The sequence below is a fragment of the Macaca mulatta genome, chromosome 3 (genome assembly GCF_049350105.2).
Source record: "Macaca mulatta isolate MMU2019108-1 chromosome 3, T2T-MMU8v2.0, whole genome shotgun sequence".
In the NCBI taxonomy this organism is placed as follows: domain Eukaryota; kingdom Metazoa; phylum Chordata; class Mammalia; order Primates; family Cercopithecidae; genus Macaca; species Macaca mulatta.
The window spans coordinates 84,712,044-84,726,411 of NC_133408.1; the positions used below are offsets into that span (position 1 = coordinate 84,712,044).

The following is a 14,368-nucleotide window of genomic DNA, read 5'->3' on the forward strand; positions in this document are numbered from 1 at the left end:
TCTATCAATCAATCATCTGTCTATCTGCCTATCAATCAATCATCTATTTATCAATCATCTATCAATCATCTATCAATCAATCATCTATCAATCAATCATCTATCAATCAATCATTTAGTCTGTCTATCTAGCTCTCTATCTATCTATCATTTAGCCAGTTTATCTCTATCTATCTATCTATCTATCTATCTATCTATCTCTCTCTCTATCTATCTATCTATCATTTAGCCAGGTATGATAGTGCACACCTATAATCCCAGCTACCCAGGAGGCTGAAGCAGGAGGATCACTTGAACTCAGGAGTTGGAGGCTGCAGTGAGCTATGATCATGTCACTGCACTCCACCTTGGGTGACAGAGTGAAACTGTCTCTAAAATAAAAAAAAATGAGAAAGCATCTGTATCCAGTCAGTGCTCATTCAAATGTAACCAACTCTTTAAACTTTGATTTTTAAAGTGTATTTATTTACATTGCTTCCACAGTATACCAACCCATTGTTTTTTAGCTGTAACTTACCTTTTTGTACTTGATCACACTCACTTGCATGTAAAATGCATTTGTTCTTCTGTTTAACAAACATATTTTGAGTATATACCCTGGTTTGAGGAATGATTCTAAGCTATGTGGGGAATAGAGGTGCAGAAGGCTTTTGGGGTTTTATAGTTGAAAATTCCTGAGTAAGACAGGGTGATGCAAGCCCTGTCACTGTTATGCAGGCCTAGGGGGAGTGGCTGGAGGCCTGGGAGACGGCTGTGAGGACTTTGAACGGTGGAGAGGAACACCCGGCTGAGGAGCAGCATGCCCCGGGAAGGTCGTCACTGTGTCCCCTGTCAGTGTGATATGGCAGTGGAAGCACAGGTGGGCGAGGTGGGTGTGGGCAGGTAGGTGAGGCCGTGGCCACCAGGGGGCCACAGTGTCATCTTGGAAGGTGTGTGCTTGACTCTAGCAGCAGAAGCCCGTAAAGTGTTGGAAGGATAAGAGTGAGGTGATCTGACCTACATTATTTTTTGTTATTTTTAGTATGTTCTTAATGGACCTAGCTCTAATGAGACTTTTTTTGAACTACAAAAGCAATTCATGCTCTGGTATTCTGATTAAAATACTCGGTTTTAAAAGAAGGTATGTTTGTGTAGATTGGTGATGTCCAGGGACTGGCTACAGTGAGCCACCTTTAGGAGAGAGACGCAGCCACACTGGTGTGCAGTGGTGAGAGCATGAACCAGAGGTGTGGCCTGGAGAAGCAAAAGATGGATGTAAAGGCATTGTGGCATCCAGGTGACAGAACTTGGTAACAGTCATGTATCAGGAGTGGGTGGGTCGGAGGTGATGCTCCATTGTCCAGCATGGATGTGAGTGGAAGGACGGCAGCGACACCACGTGAGAGAGGACACGTAGGAGGAGCACAGGGAAGGGCTGGGCGTGTGTGGAGTGCTCACTCTGTGCCAGGCCACTGGATTGCTCCCATGGTGTGGTGGAGCCCGTCTGTGCTTCCTTGTCTTTGGTCACTTGGCTAGACCCCAGCAATCCTGAGAACCTGGAAAAGCCAGCAGGTAGGTCTGGCTGTTGCATTTCTCTCGGCTCAGAGCACAGAGCCCAGCTGTAGCGCTGAGGAAGTGGGTGCCAAAGGCGCCTTTGCCGGGGCTGGTTGATGCAGCATCCATGATCTGGTGCTCCAGGAACCCCAGTGAGAGTAGGGTGAGGCCATGGTTGTTTTGGTGGGAGCTTTGTTCTGTCCAGCTTTCACTTTGGCCCCAGTGGTGCTGAGAGGGTGCCTTCCTGGGCTTCCCCACATCCCTGGGGCCTTGGCCATGCTGTGACTATGTTGGCTGTGGTGCTAGGTTCTGACTTCTACTGCTGCCAAATGCTGTGACTCCGCAGTGACAGGAGTTCAGAGTCTGCTGCATCACAGCCACCCGGAGCCTCAGTGCATGCCTTCCAATTTGTGGACTATTTTTGACATTCTGTCAGGGTCCTTACTTTCTTTATAATCAGCTGTAAGGATGCTTGTATACAGCATATGCCCTATTATCCCAAATTCCTTTATTTGTACTTCTTACAGTTTTTCCAGAGGTGAGATGTTTCAGTTGTTCATGAAGTAATTATCATACATTGGGATTTTTTCTAGAGTGTGTGTGTGAAATAGTCACCAGTGACCAACTTTTGCTTTACCAGAACTCCTGCTTTAATCTTTGGCAAGGTCGGGCTGGGTGAAGGAACCAACCTGTAAAGTGTCACATCTACACACGGAAGCACAGCTGCGCACAGTTCAGACATTGGCCTCTCAGAGTTTGCTGTTCTTCAGAATCCTTCTTCTGCCCATTTCTTTCTCCTTCCTTTTTTTTTTTTTTTCTTAAAGCATCCAGAGATGCTCAGTGTATACTCTGTTGCTTAATTCTATAATCTCTGGAGAAAAGCTTTAGCTTGACTCAAACAGTGGGACCCTGAAGATTTGTTTTTATTTTTTCTTGAGATGGAGCTTTGCTCTGTTACCCAGGCTGGAGTGCAGTGGTGTGATCTCGGCACACTGCAGCCTCCCCCTCCCAGGTTCAAGCGATTCTCCTGCCTCAGCCTCCTGAGTAGCTGGGACTATAGGTGCGCACCACCACGCCTGGCTAATTGTTTGTATTTCTAGTAGAGATGGTGTTTTGCCATATTGCCCAGGCTGATCTCGAACTCCTGGCCTCAAGTGATCCACCCGCCTTGGCCTCCCAAAGTGCTAGGATTACAGGCGGAAGCCACCATGCCCGGCTAAAGATTTGTTCTTGAAGTGTGACTAGTTGACTGCCTATTCACCTGAGTTATGGAGCCATGTTCCAAATCCTGTGCCTTCCTTCAGGTGTGTTTAAAGGAAAGAAAGAGTTTTGGAAAGCACAAATGTGTACCTCAGTAGTTTCTTCTCTTGGTGGCAATTTGGAATGGGTGGGATACTCCCCGCCCCCACCCCCACCCCGCCCTCGCTCCGGGAGGTATCTTTGGCCATTACCGAGGACACGGGAAGGCACTCTGGGAGGTGCCTGTCTCATGACGGGCTTCCTTATTACTGTGCGTGTCTCTTTCGCGAGGCTCATAGCTTCTTTGGTTTTCGTGAGAAACCAGAAACATCGCATTCACTATTTTTTTTTTTTCTAAATTGGAGTGTAATCAAACAAGTGCTTAGGGGCTGTCAGGCCGACTGCCTGGGCACGGGCATGGCAGCACCTGGCAGCACCCTGTGGTGCGAACCCAGCCTGTGGTGCTGGGGATGAAGGAGAAACCCAGGACTCCGTGTCGTCTTTCCCAGACAAGCCTTCATGTATTATATTTTCCTTAAAGCCTGTTCTTTAGGGTCCAGGTCAAAATATGTACCAATTTGCTGGCAATAGGTTCCTCTTTAAAACAGTGAATTTTCTTTTGGTATTTTATTATGAAAAATTTCAAATGTACAAAAAGATAAAATAATTTATACTGTGAGCACCTATAGCTGGTACCTGGATTCTACAGTTAGCATTTTGCTCTGTTTCCATGAGTCTATAGTGTTATTTTGATGGATTACAAAGTAATTTTCAAACATTATACATGTAAGCATGTACATCATTAAGTGGAGTTTAATATTTGTTATGGTGCCTAGTTTTTTGGTTTTTTTTTTTTTGAGGTAAAATTTACAGTCTGTGAAAGGCACAAATCCAAGTGTCCTATCTCTGATGAGTTTTAACAAATACACCCAGTCGTGTCACTCAAGCCGTTATCTAGATGTAGATTGCTCCCAGCACCTGAATTCCCTCGTTTCCTACCCAGTGGGTTCCTTCTCACATCTTCCAGCTCTACCAGAGGCAGTCACTTTTCTTTTTTTTTTTTTTTGATGTTTGAAAATTACTTTGTAATCCATCAAAATAACAGGTTTCCAGCATAGTTTAGCCTGTTGTAAAATTAAAATAAATAGTTATATACTCCTCCTGTGTAAAGCCCTTTGACTTGGCGTGTTTTTGATACTCATCCATGTTGCTGCGTGTGTCAGGAGTTTGCTCCTTTTTAACAGTGGACTTTTGAGCGATCATTGGAAGTAGGATCATAGGAGGCCTCCTTGCCAAATGCAAAGACTGCCATTGACCTTACCAGCCAACCAAAGAGGGGCAGGACATTTGGAAAATCAAGTGGATTCTCCAGCTGGGCTGTTAGAAAACAACTCACTTCTGTGGAGAATCACTGGATTTTATAGGCTTAGCTCTAGAAAGCATCATTTTGTCATCATCTTCTGAAATGACAATAATGTATCCAATTACATCTCTCCTTTCTGTCATTTTACACCACAGTTGAAGATTCCTGTCTCTGGATCCAAGTCAGAGGGCCTTCTCTACGTCCACTCCTCCAGAGGTGGCCCCTTTCAGAGGTATCCTGGGAAGGTGACGGCAGTCCGGGGGGTGGGAGGAGGACTTCCTGATGGAAGCAACCCCGACTCTGTTTTCATTTGTTGGTAAATTGCTGTGGGCATAGGAAGAACTGTTTTTCAAGCTTGAAGCTGAAAGCTTCGTGGCCTGGGCAGCAAGCCAGTACTGTGGCTCTTAGCTGAGTCCAGTTTATCCATACAGTCTACTGAATTGCCCTCTCCTTATGCCGTTGAATTCATAAAACTTTCCAGTTATAGTGATCTAGGTCTGTCATAATTTGATGCTATGTTACAGCTTCTCACTTCACTGCCTCGATTGTTACAAATGAATAAAGGGCATGGATTCTTGTTCCAGAATTTATTCATCACATTCTTTGCATAAGCTCTCCACCCCTTAATTGGCTTTGCTTGTCTGGTTGCCAGTAGCTACATCCACTCACTTCCCCCACGGGAAGCCTCTCTCATAGATGCTTGCTGTTTAGCCAGGCTGTGTTTTAATTCCCAAGGACAAAAGGAGCAGGCGGGCCCACCTAGCTCACCCTGGGCTCACTGACCTCTGAGCCTGGGATTAGTGCACGAGCTGACTGGATTCCATGTCAGGAACTGAAGGTCAGTGTGAATTAGGAAATGAGAAATAAACTGCTCCTTCTCCTTCCTGGTGTCCCTTCCATTCGCCTGTCATTGTTAAGCCTGCCTCGAAGTCGAAGCTGGTTAAATAATGAGAGCCCATGGTAGAATGTTACGAATTGTGTTGACACAGCACTCACACAAAATGTTTACAAAAATTTAAGGCATTATTCAAAACAACTGCTTTCTGCACCCCTTTTTTTGACTATGGCCGTTGCCTCAGTGTTCATAGATTAGAGATACTGTACTTCTGGTTTCTCTCAGGTGGCACCTTGACGAGGTCTTTTTAGAGCTCAAGGATGGTCAGCAGATTCCTGTGTTCAAGCTCAGTGGGGAAAACGGTGACGAAGTGAAAAAGGAGTAGAGACGACCCAGAAGACCCAGCAGACCCAGCGTGCTTCTAGTCCCTCCTTCCCTCATCTCTACCATATGCCCACTGGGGTGGTGGCCCATCTGAGTGGCAGACACTCCTGCAACCCAGTTTTCCAGCCACCAGCGGGATGATTGTATGTGCCAGCACATGGTAATTTTGGTATAATTCCAACTTGGGCACAACGAATGCTATTTGTCATTTTTAAACTGAATCCGAAAGAAACCCCTATTACAAATTTAAGATAATTGATTTGAAAGTGCTTTGTATAAAAAAGCAAATGATAAAAGGAATCAGAATTAATGAAATGTTTGTTGATCTTTGCTGGTTCTCATTTCTTTCCTTTCTCTTCCTCTTCCTTTCCCCTGGAATTTTCAGTCTTCATTACAAAGCCTGAAGCTCAGTAGTACTGAAGGGATTTTTTTCTAAATTATTGACATGAGAATGATGAGGAAGACCAGTTTGGTTTTTCACTGTACCTTGAATTCATGTTGTTAAGTAGCTTGTGGACATTCTCCATCACTTTGGAATATTTTGTTTGCATTTATTTCTATTTCAGATACCAGCCATCTGCCCAGTTGAAGATTTGCAAAATAATTTTTATTCCAAACATTTTGAAAGCTTAGAAAATTTGTGTGTGTACATATACACATAAAGTTAACTTAGGAAAGTTAGTTTGAAGGTAACAGCATCTGGCTGGGCGTGGTGGCTCATGCCTATAATCCCAGCACTTTGGGAGGCCGAGGCAGGCGGATCACCTGAGGTCAGGAGGCCTGGCCAACATGGTGAAATCTCGTCTCTACTGAAAATACAAAAAAATTAGCTGAGTGTGGTGGCAGGTGCCTGTAATCCCAGCTACTTGGGAGGCTGAGGCAGGAGAATTGCTTGAATCCAGGAGGCAGAGGCTGCAGTGAGCCAAGATTTCACCATTGCACTCCAGCCTGGGCAACAAGAGCAAAACTCCGTCTCAGGAGAGAGGAAAAAAAAAAAAAAAAAAGGAAAGAAAAAGAAGGAAAAGGGAAGGAAAGGAAAAAGCTAACAGGTTCTTACCTATCTGCTTTCCAAACAACTTAACTGCTTGTTAGATAATCGTATCCTTAGGTTTTATTAGTCTTATAAGGAAACATAAAGCAAAAGAACTTCCTTCTGGGCACCAGAGCCTACAAAAACAGAAATCTGGTATCTGTGCTTTGAAAAGGTCAGTTTAACCCTCTTAGCATTAGCAGGCTTAATGCCATTGTAGTGTTGTCCGCAATGAAGGACAGCCATGAGCTCTCTTCCTACATTCTTAATATTCAGTGAAGAGAAGCCTCTCAGAAAAAAAGAAAAAAATGAGCTTAAACATGCTGGTAGAATATGAGGTCTTCAGTTGTTACAAGTTATCTCTATTCTGGAGTTGTTTCTTTAAAAACATGTTTGTGTGTTCTTTGAGTAGATCATACAGTGAAAAGTCTCCCCCTGAGAGTGCTTTTGTCAGTGTGTTTAGATAAATATTCCAATCTCTACAGTCTTTTAAAATAAATGGCAGAGCACTGTACAGTTTTGTGCTTTTGCTCTTTAAGTTACACACTGTTCTATTGTGTGTATGTTGTGAATTTATGTGTTGCTTGCTGTCTATTCTCTGACAACTTCTACTTCATTTTAGTGTTTGAATTTTTTTTGTTTCTTTGCTATGGCCAAATTATAGAAAACCAGGGCTCAGGTTGGCCATCTGTTCTGAAGTAAAAATAAGTGTAGAGTTTGAATTAATGAAGAGGCTTTTCTAATCCACCTGATAGGAAATAGTATTATGTAGTGAATAGCTCCTTGATTCCTATTTGAAAGCCGCTATCTTGGGTGTTTTTTCTCTTCACATTTACTTCCTGTGCACTTAATGCCTTCATGGGTGATTCTGAGCAGGCTGGAACTTGGTCATTGCAATAGACACTGTCTTTCCTGTTCTTTGAGGATAGCAATGATGTGCACTTGCAGCCCACTGTTTCCTGTAGATCCATTAATCACTGTGACTCAGCCATTGACTCCACTAACTACCTTAATGATGTCTTGGATAATGCATCAGAGGAAAAGGTGACTTTTTGAGGAAGGGCCCCCAGTGCATCCCATAAAGAGACAGGATAGCCCAGAGACCAGAGAAAGGGGTTTCCTAGAATTACACAAACTGTAGATGTAAAGACTGCAGGAGAGGGATCACAGCCAACAAATGGTAGCGTGACTCCTACGTGCTTTACTATAGAAGAGGCTGCAGGGCCTCTACCCGCAAGTTCCTTACCAGCTAGTGTGCTGGGCGGATGGGCAGGGGCTGTGGAGAGTATTATAATACTGTGCCAAAAGAATTTCAAGCTCTGGTGCTAAAAATGATGTAGAAAATAGAGATATCAGTTAGGAGGAATCTAAGAGGCTATCCGGAGGCAGTAGTGTCCCTGTGGGTCTTGAAGTCCAAGATTTTGATAAGCAGACATGATGGAGAGCACCCTGCAGGTGGAAAGCACAGCATGAAGAGAGGCCCCAGAGCGGGCAGTGGGGAGTTGTGCCCCAGAAATAAGAAGCCCAGTTTGGACAGCGTGTAGATGAACGTAGGTAAAGTAAAAGAGAGGCCTGGAAAGGTAGGTTGGCCACAGTGTGTGACTGCCAGTGTTGACATTTTGCATACAATTTGTGGCCATCAAAGATTTGGGGGTAAGCACGTGATTCTACTGCTAACGAGGTTTCAGAGACTGTGCTGAATGTGTACTGACAAGACCTGTGTGCTTTCAAGTAAGTCACAGATTTTACCGTCTTCGTTCAGTTTTCCTAGAATTAGCCTCCTCTTGCCTGTAAACATTCCCTATTCACCAAACCCAAGGACTTGCTAATACCTGATAAGGTTTTATTACTCTGAGTTTTGGTAAAGTTTGTATACAGCAACAATGAAACTGAAATGACATATACACCAAACAGCCAGAACTTAGTTCCTTCTGTCCTCTGGCCACCAGCAAGGCCAGGGAAATGCTCAAGAAGCAGCAGTTGTGAAGCATTTTCCCAAAGCAAGCAGCTTTGGAAGTGGCTTTAGGCCACTTGACTCTGGCATTTTCAGTTTGTCCATCTGAAAAATATGAATAAATATTTGCCAATCACTTGCCTTACAGGTGAGACAATGTTTATACTGCTCATTGGGATGCTTGGACAAAAGATGCTGTTTACACAGGAGGCTCAATGACGGGGGCGGTCAAGAAGGAGGTGAGAGGGTGAGAGGAAAACCTCGTCTCCACCCACTAGAAGATTCTTGCCTCCTTAGTAATGCCCTCCCGGTTCAGGCATGCTTTTTGGCAGAGTTGCTCAGTTGAAAGCACTGTCAGGAATGTGTACAGAAAAACTGCGCCCACTTTATAATCCAGGGCAGAAAAGTAGGAAATGAAAATATTAAAAACATGCCTGTAAGACACGGGTTGGGTGCAGAAGTGAAATCTGACTTTGCAGGAGAGAGTACTTTTCATTCCTAAATTATCTTCCAAATTTTTTTCCCCTTAGAGGAAATTTCCAAAAGGAATTTTTTTTAAGGAAACGTTTTAATTGATTTATCAGATCACATAAGGTGTGTTAACCTTTTATTATTACATAATAAGCTGTCAAGGCAGAAATTAGACCCCCTACTATACACCTATAACACTTATCTTTTAACTTGAGCTACCACATCAGTCACCTTGCAGTCTTAATGACAAAGTAATTTTTCACTTCCAGATTATTTTTATGAAATGAGAAACTATAGACCTGTCTCCCTTATGAAGGTTGATGCAAATATTCAAAATAAAATATTAGTGAACTGAATCCAATGATATGTAGTGGTATATTGTATTATTTTTCACGAAATGGGTTGGTGCTTCTCCCTCTCAGTGCTGTTTCCTGTGGGAGGATTATACATCCCCTCGTTGAACTTAGGTGTGACTGTGTGGCTTGTGAGTGGAAGTGGCATATAGGACTTCTGAGTAAAAGTTTTAAGTGCCTGCCCTTGGTTCACACTGTCCACTTTGCCTTCGTCCCTAAGATTGGTAATATTCCAGATGGTGGCTACTTCAAGGGCTTGGGGGTTGGGACAGCTGACCCACAGTGGGACATGGAGCGTAAGAGACACATAAACCCTTACAAGCCCCTAAGATGGGGGGCTATTTGTTACCCCAACTTAACCTAGTGCACCCTACTGTTAACAGTGACTAAGAGAGGTTTATTCCCGGAATGCAAAGGTGGTTCAATATCAGGAAATCCTGGAATTATTTTAACCTAAGACATGGCTTAGATCGAGGACTTAGCATTCAATTGGAAACACACACAAACCATTGATTGTAGAACATGTCCTCGGTGGTTTGACTGAGTCAGTAGTTATTTATAAAATTATATAAAAGTTATGTTTATATTTTGCAAACTAAGCTACTTTCTAGGACCACATTTTTAGAAAATTCACTATTCAAAACAAAGTAGAAGAGACAAGAAAGAATAGACGCACTTCTCCCTATTCCTCCACTAAGAGCAGCCTGGACTTGCATAAAACAAACATCAAACTACTGTGAAAGCTGAGAAGACTGAATGGAAAGGAACTTCAGTACCCAAGGAATAACACAGCATTGACTTCCCTGGGTTTTCTGTTGCCTCATATTGGGCAAATACGAGGCACTGGAGAAACCAGCACCCCAGAAACACCAATAGGAGCCAATGGCTAAAAGCCTGGTATCTCTAGCCCAAGGATCAGGACAGGGCAACCTAGAAAGATGGAGAAGTCTCAGACAGTAACTTCCCTACTCTATCCAAACACCGTGGAAAAACCCATGGCCCCAACCCCACAGCCTCACCAGCAAGGGCCAAGTGGGGAGCCTAGACCTTCTCCTTTGCCTGTTGCAATGAGGCCTCCCCAACCCCTGCTGGAGCGGGGTCAGAGCTAGCCCAGTAGGGCACTTGGGACTTCTATCCCTGCAGGATGGTAATGAGGCCCACCCCCATAGTGTCAGTGGAGGCCATGTTGGGAGCCTAGACTTTTACCCTGACCCAGGAGGAACAACTCCCCCCACTCCCATGGTATCAGTGGGGCCCACGTGTTCTAGTGGGAAGCGGCACTGAGCCACTCCTCCCTCCCGCCTGTACTCAAACGGGGCTCAGTGGTGAGCCTGAACCGTCAAACCCACCACATGCCCCCTTCACCCACGGGGGTGGTGTCAGAGTAGACCTACTAAAACATTCAAACAAGTCCAGGGTCTCAAACCCAAATGGGCAGAATAGAACAGAAAGCCATGCTCTTGTGCCAAGAACCAGGCAAATGTCAACCTGAATGAGAAGAGAGAGTTAACAGACACAGACACCAAGATGACACAGATCTTAGAATTACCTGAGAAGGATTTTGAAGCAGCCATCATTTAAAACTTCGGTGAGCAATTATGAACATGCTTGGAATAAATGAAAAAACAGGAAGTCTTAGAAGACGGCAAATCAAATGGAAATTTTAGAACTGAGAAAAGATTAAATGAAATAATCTCGCTGGATGGGTTAAACAGCAGAATGAGGAGTACAGAGAAAAGAATCACTGAATTTTAAGATGAAATAAAAATCTGAGCAGAGAAAACAGACTGCGATTGGTACCTGTGGGCCTCTAGCTAAAGACCTAACATTTGAATCATGGGTCTAAGAAAGAGGAGAAGGAGGGTGGGGCTGAAAAAGTATTTGAAAAAAATAATGGCTGAGAGTTTACAAATTTGTCAAAAACAAATGAACCTTTTTTAGGTTCATTTACCTAGTTTTATTGTGTTTTACTTGATTACACTTTGCAGATGCTATGTCTTTTACAAATCGTGGGTTTGTGGCAACTGTCGAGCAGGTCTTTTGGTGCCACTTTTCCAGCAGCTTGTGCTCACTTTGCATCTGTGTCACATTTGGTAATTCTCACAATACTTCAGACTTTTAAATTATTGTTACGGAGAGCTGTGACCAGTGATCTTTGATGTTACTATTGTAATTGTTTTGGGCACCATGAACCTCACCCACCTAAGACGGTGAACTTAATTGATAAATGTGTGTGTTCTGATTGCTCCACTGATTGGCCATTCCCTCATCTTTCTCCCACTTTTCAGGCCCCCCTATTCCCTGAGACACAACAATATTGAAATTAGGCCAATTAATAACCCCACAATGGCCTCTCACTAAATGTGAGAGGTCAGAAAGCTGCAGGAGAAAATTTGAAGCTCGCAATATTCATGAGGTTTAAGTAAAGAAGCCATCTCCATAGAAGTACAAAGTGCTGCAGCAGTGCTGATGGAGAAGCTGCAGAAGTTACCCACAAGATCTAGCTCGGATCATCGATGCAAGTGGATACACTAGACAACAGATTTTAAGTGTAGATGAAACAGCATTTTATTGGAAAAAGATGCCATCTAGGACTTTCATAGTTAGAAAGACTCAATGCCTGGCTTCAAAGGACAAGCTGACTCTTGTCAGGGGCTAGTGCAGCTGTGACTTTCAGTTAAAGCCAATGCTCACTGACTATTCTGAAAATCCTAGGGCCCTTAAGAGATGCTGTATAAACGCAACAACAAAGCATGGATGACAGCTGGTCTGTTTACAGCATGGTCTACTGAATAAGCCCACTGTTGAGACTCAGTGCTCAGAAAAAACAGACTTCTTTCAAAATATGGCCGGGTGCAGTGGCTCATGCTTGTAATCCCAGCACTTTGGGAAGCTGGGGCAGGTGGACTGCTTGACGTCAGCAGTTCCAGACCAGCCTGGGCAACATGGTGAAACCCTGTCTCAAAAAACAAACCTAAAAAACCAAAATATTGCTACTCATTAACAATGCACCTGGTCACCCAAGAGCTCTGATGAAGATGTACAAGGAGATGAATGTTGTTTCATGCCTGCTAACAGAGTATCCATTCTGCTGCCCATGGATCAAGGAGTACTTTTGACTCTCAAGACTTATTAAGAAATACATTTTGTGATTTCTCTGATGGTTCTGGGCAGTCAGTTGAAAACCTTCTGGAAAGGATTCACCATTCTAGATGCCATCAAGAGCATTCAATTCATGGGAGGAGGTCAAAATATCAACATTATTTGGAGTTTGGAAGAAATAGATTCCAATCCTCATGGAGGACTTGGAGGGTTTCATGACTTCAGAGGAGGAAGGAACTATAGATGGGGTGAAAACAGCAAGAGAACTAGAAGTGGAGGGGCCTGGAGATGTGACTGAATTGCTGTAATCTCAGGATCAAACTTGTATGGATGAGAAGTTGCTTCTCATGGACGAGCAAAGAAAGTAGTTTCTTGAGATGGAATCTAGTACTGGTGAAGACGCCATGAACATTGTTGAAATGACAACAAAAGATTTAGAATATTCCATAAACTTAGCAGTGGTAGGGTTTGAGAGAATTGACTCCTAATTTTGAAAAGTTCTACTGTGGGTAAACACTATCAAACAGCATTGCATGCTACAGAGGAATCTTTCATGAAAGAAGGAGTTAATCAATGCAGCAAACTTCACTGTTGTCTTATTTTAAGAAATTTCCAGTCATTGCAGGCTTCAGCAACCACCACCCTGATCAGTCAGCAGCCACCAACATCGAGGCAAGACCGTCCACCAGCAAAAAGATTATGACTCAATGAATGGTTGTTAGCATTTCTTAGCAGTAAGGTATTTTAAAATTATTATCTTTTCCTACCCTCCTCTTGCATTTAAAAGTACTTTTTAATTAATGTATGTACATTATTTTTAGGCATAACACTACTGCTCACTTAAACTACAGTATAAGCCATGTTATATGCACTGGAAAGGCAAAAAATTCATGTAACTTGCTTTCTTGTGGTATTTGGTTTATTGCAGTGGTCTGGAACTGAAAGTGATGCATATTTCTGAGGTATGCCTGTATTTAAGAAGCTGAGTGAAACCCAAAGAAATCCATGATAGGACTTCTGAAAACTAAAGACAAAGAAAAAAGCTTGAAAGCATCAAGAAAGAAATGACATCTTACCTATAGGGAAAAGTAACTCAGATGACAGTGGATTTCTCTTTGGAAACCATGGAGGCCAGAAGGAAGTGAGACAAATTATTTTAGTGCCAAAAGAACTGTCAACTTGTGGCTGGGCATGGTGGCTCATGCCTGTAATCCCAGCACTTTGGGAGACCAAGGTGAGCAGATCACTTGAAGTCAGGAGTTTGAGACCAGCCTGGCCAACATGGCAAAACCCTGTCTCTACTAAAAATACAAAAATTAGGCAGGCATGGTGGCACGTGCCTGTAATCTCAGCTACTTGGGAGGCTGAGGCACGAGAATTGCTTGAACCTGGGAGGTGGAGGTTTCAGTGAGCCGATATCCTGCCACTGCCCTCCAGCCTGGGCAACAGAGCGAGACTGCCTCAAAACAAACAAAACTCTGTCAACTCCAAATTCCATATTTGGTGAAATGATCCTTCAGGAATTATGGGGTAATAGAAACATTCTTGGATAATAGAAAACTAAAAGAATTTGTTGAATGAGTCTACCCTACAGACCTTGAATAGACCAAAGGAAGTTCTTGAACCAGAAAGGAAACGTTTAAAAAAAAAAAGTTTGGGGATGTCAGGAAGAACGATGGAAACAGCAAAAATATGGGTAAATACAATTGACTTTCCTTCTTGAGGTTTCTAAATTATTTGGTAGTAGAAGCAAAATTGTGTGACATAGATCTCAATGCACGTAGCAGGTTATGTTTAAGACAGTTATAAATGGGGTGGGGAGGGGACGGGCAAGAGAGTTTTCTACATTTCACTCAAACTGGTAAAATGTAGATATCAACAGATCTTTATATAGCAATGAAGCAGTTCTGTATCTCAAATGTGTTGGTAGGAAGATAAAATGGCATAAAACGATATACATTGTGCAAATACCAATTTCCTGTAGTTATGTAAGATGTATCTGTACTGTCTTCAACTCCCTGTAACTCTGTAACTATTGCAAAATCAAAAACTTTAAAAAGTATAGGATGAAATTATTGAATATGCTGCTTTAAAAGGGACAGGGT

General features: G+C 43.1%; 1 protein-coding gene across 10 annotated transcripts in view; it reads left to right on the plus strand.

Moving 5' to 3' along the window:
* Positions 1-5,668, plus strand: part of COA1 (cytochrome c oxidase assembly factor 1) — a 92,804-nt gene extending 87,136 nt beyond the window's left edge. For 9 of the 10 annotated variants that reach the window (XM_015133522.3, XM_077994783.1, XM_077994786.1 and 6 more), the window contains 2 exons: positions 4,290-4,366; positions 5,255-5,668. In XM_015133522.3, the coding sequence (XP_014989008.2) occupies positions 4,290-4,366; positions 5,255-5,354 (177 nt within the window). In that variant the 3' untranslated portion in view covers positions 5,355-5,668. 10 annotated transcript variants of the gene reach the window in all.
* Positions 5,669-14,368: the final 8,700 nt, after the last annotated feature.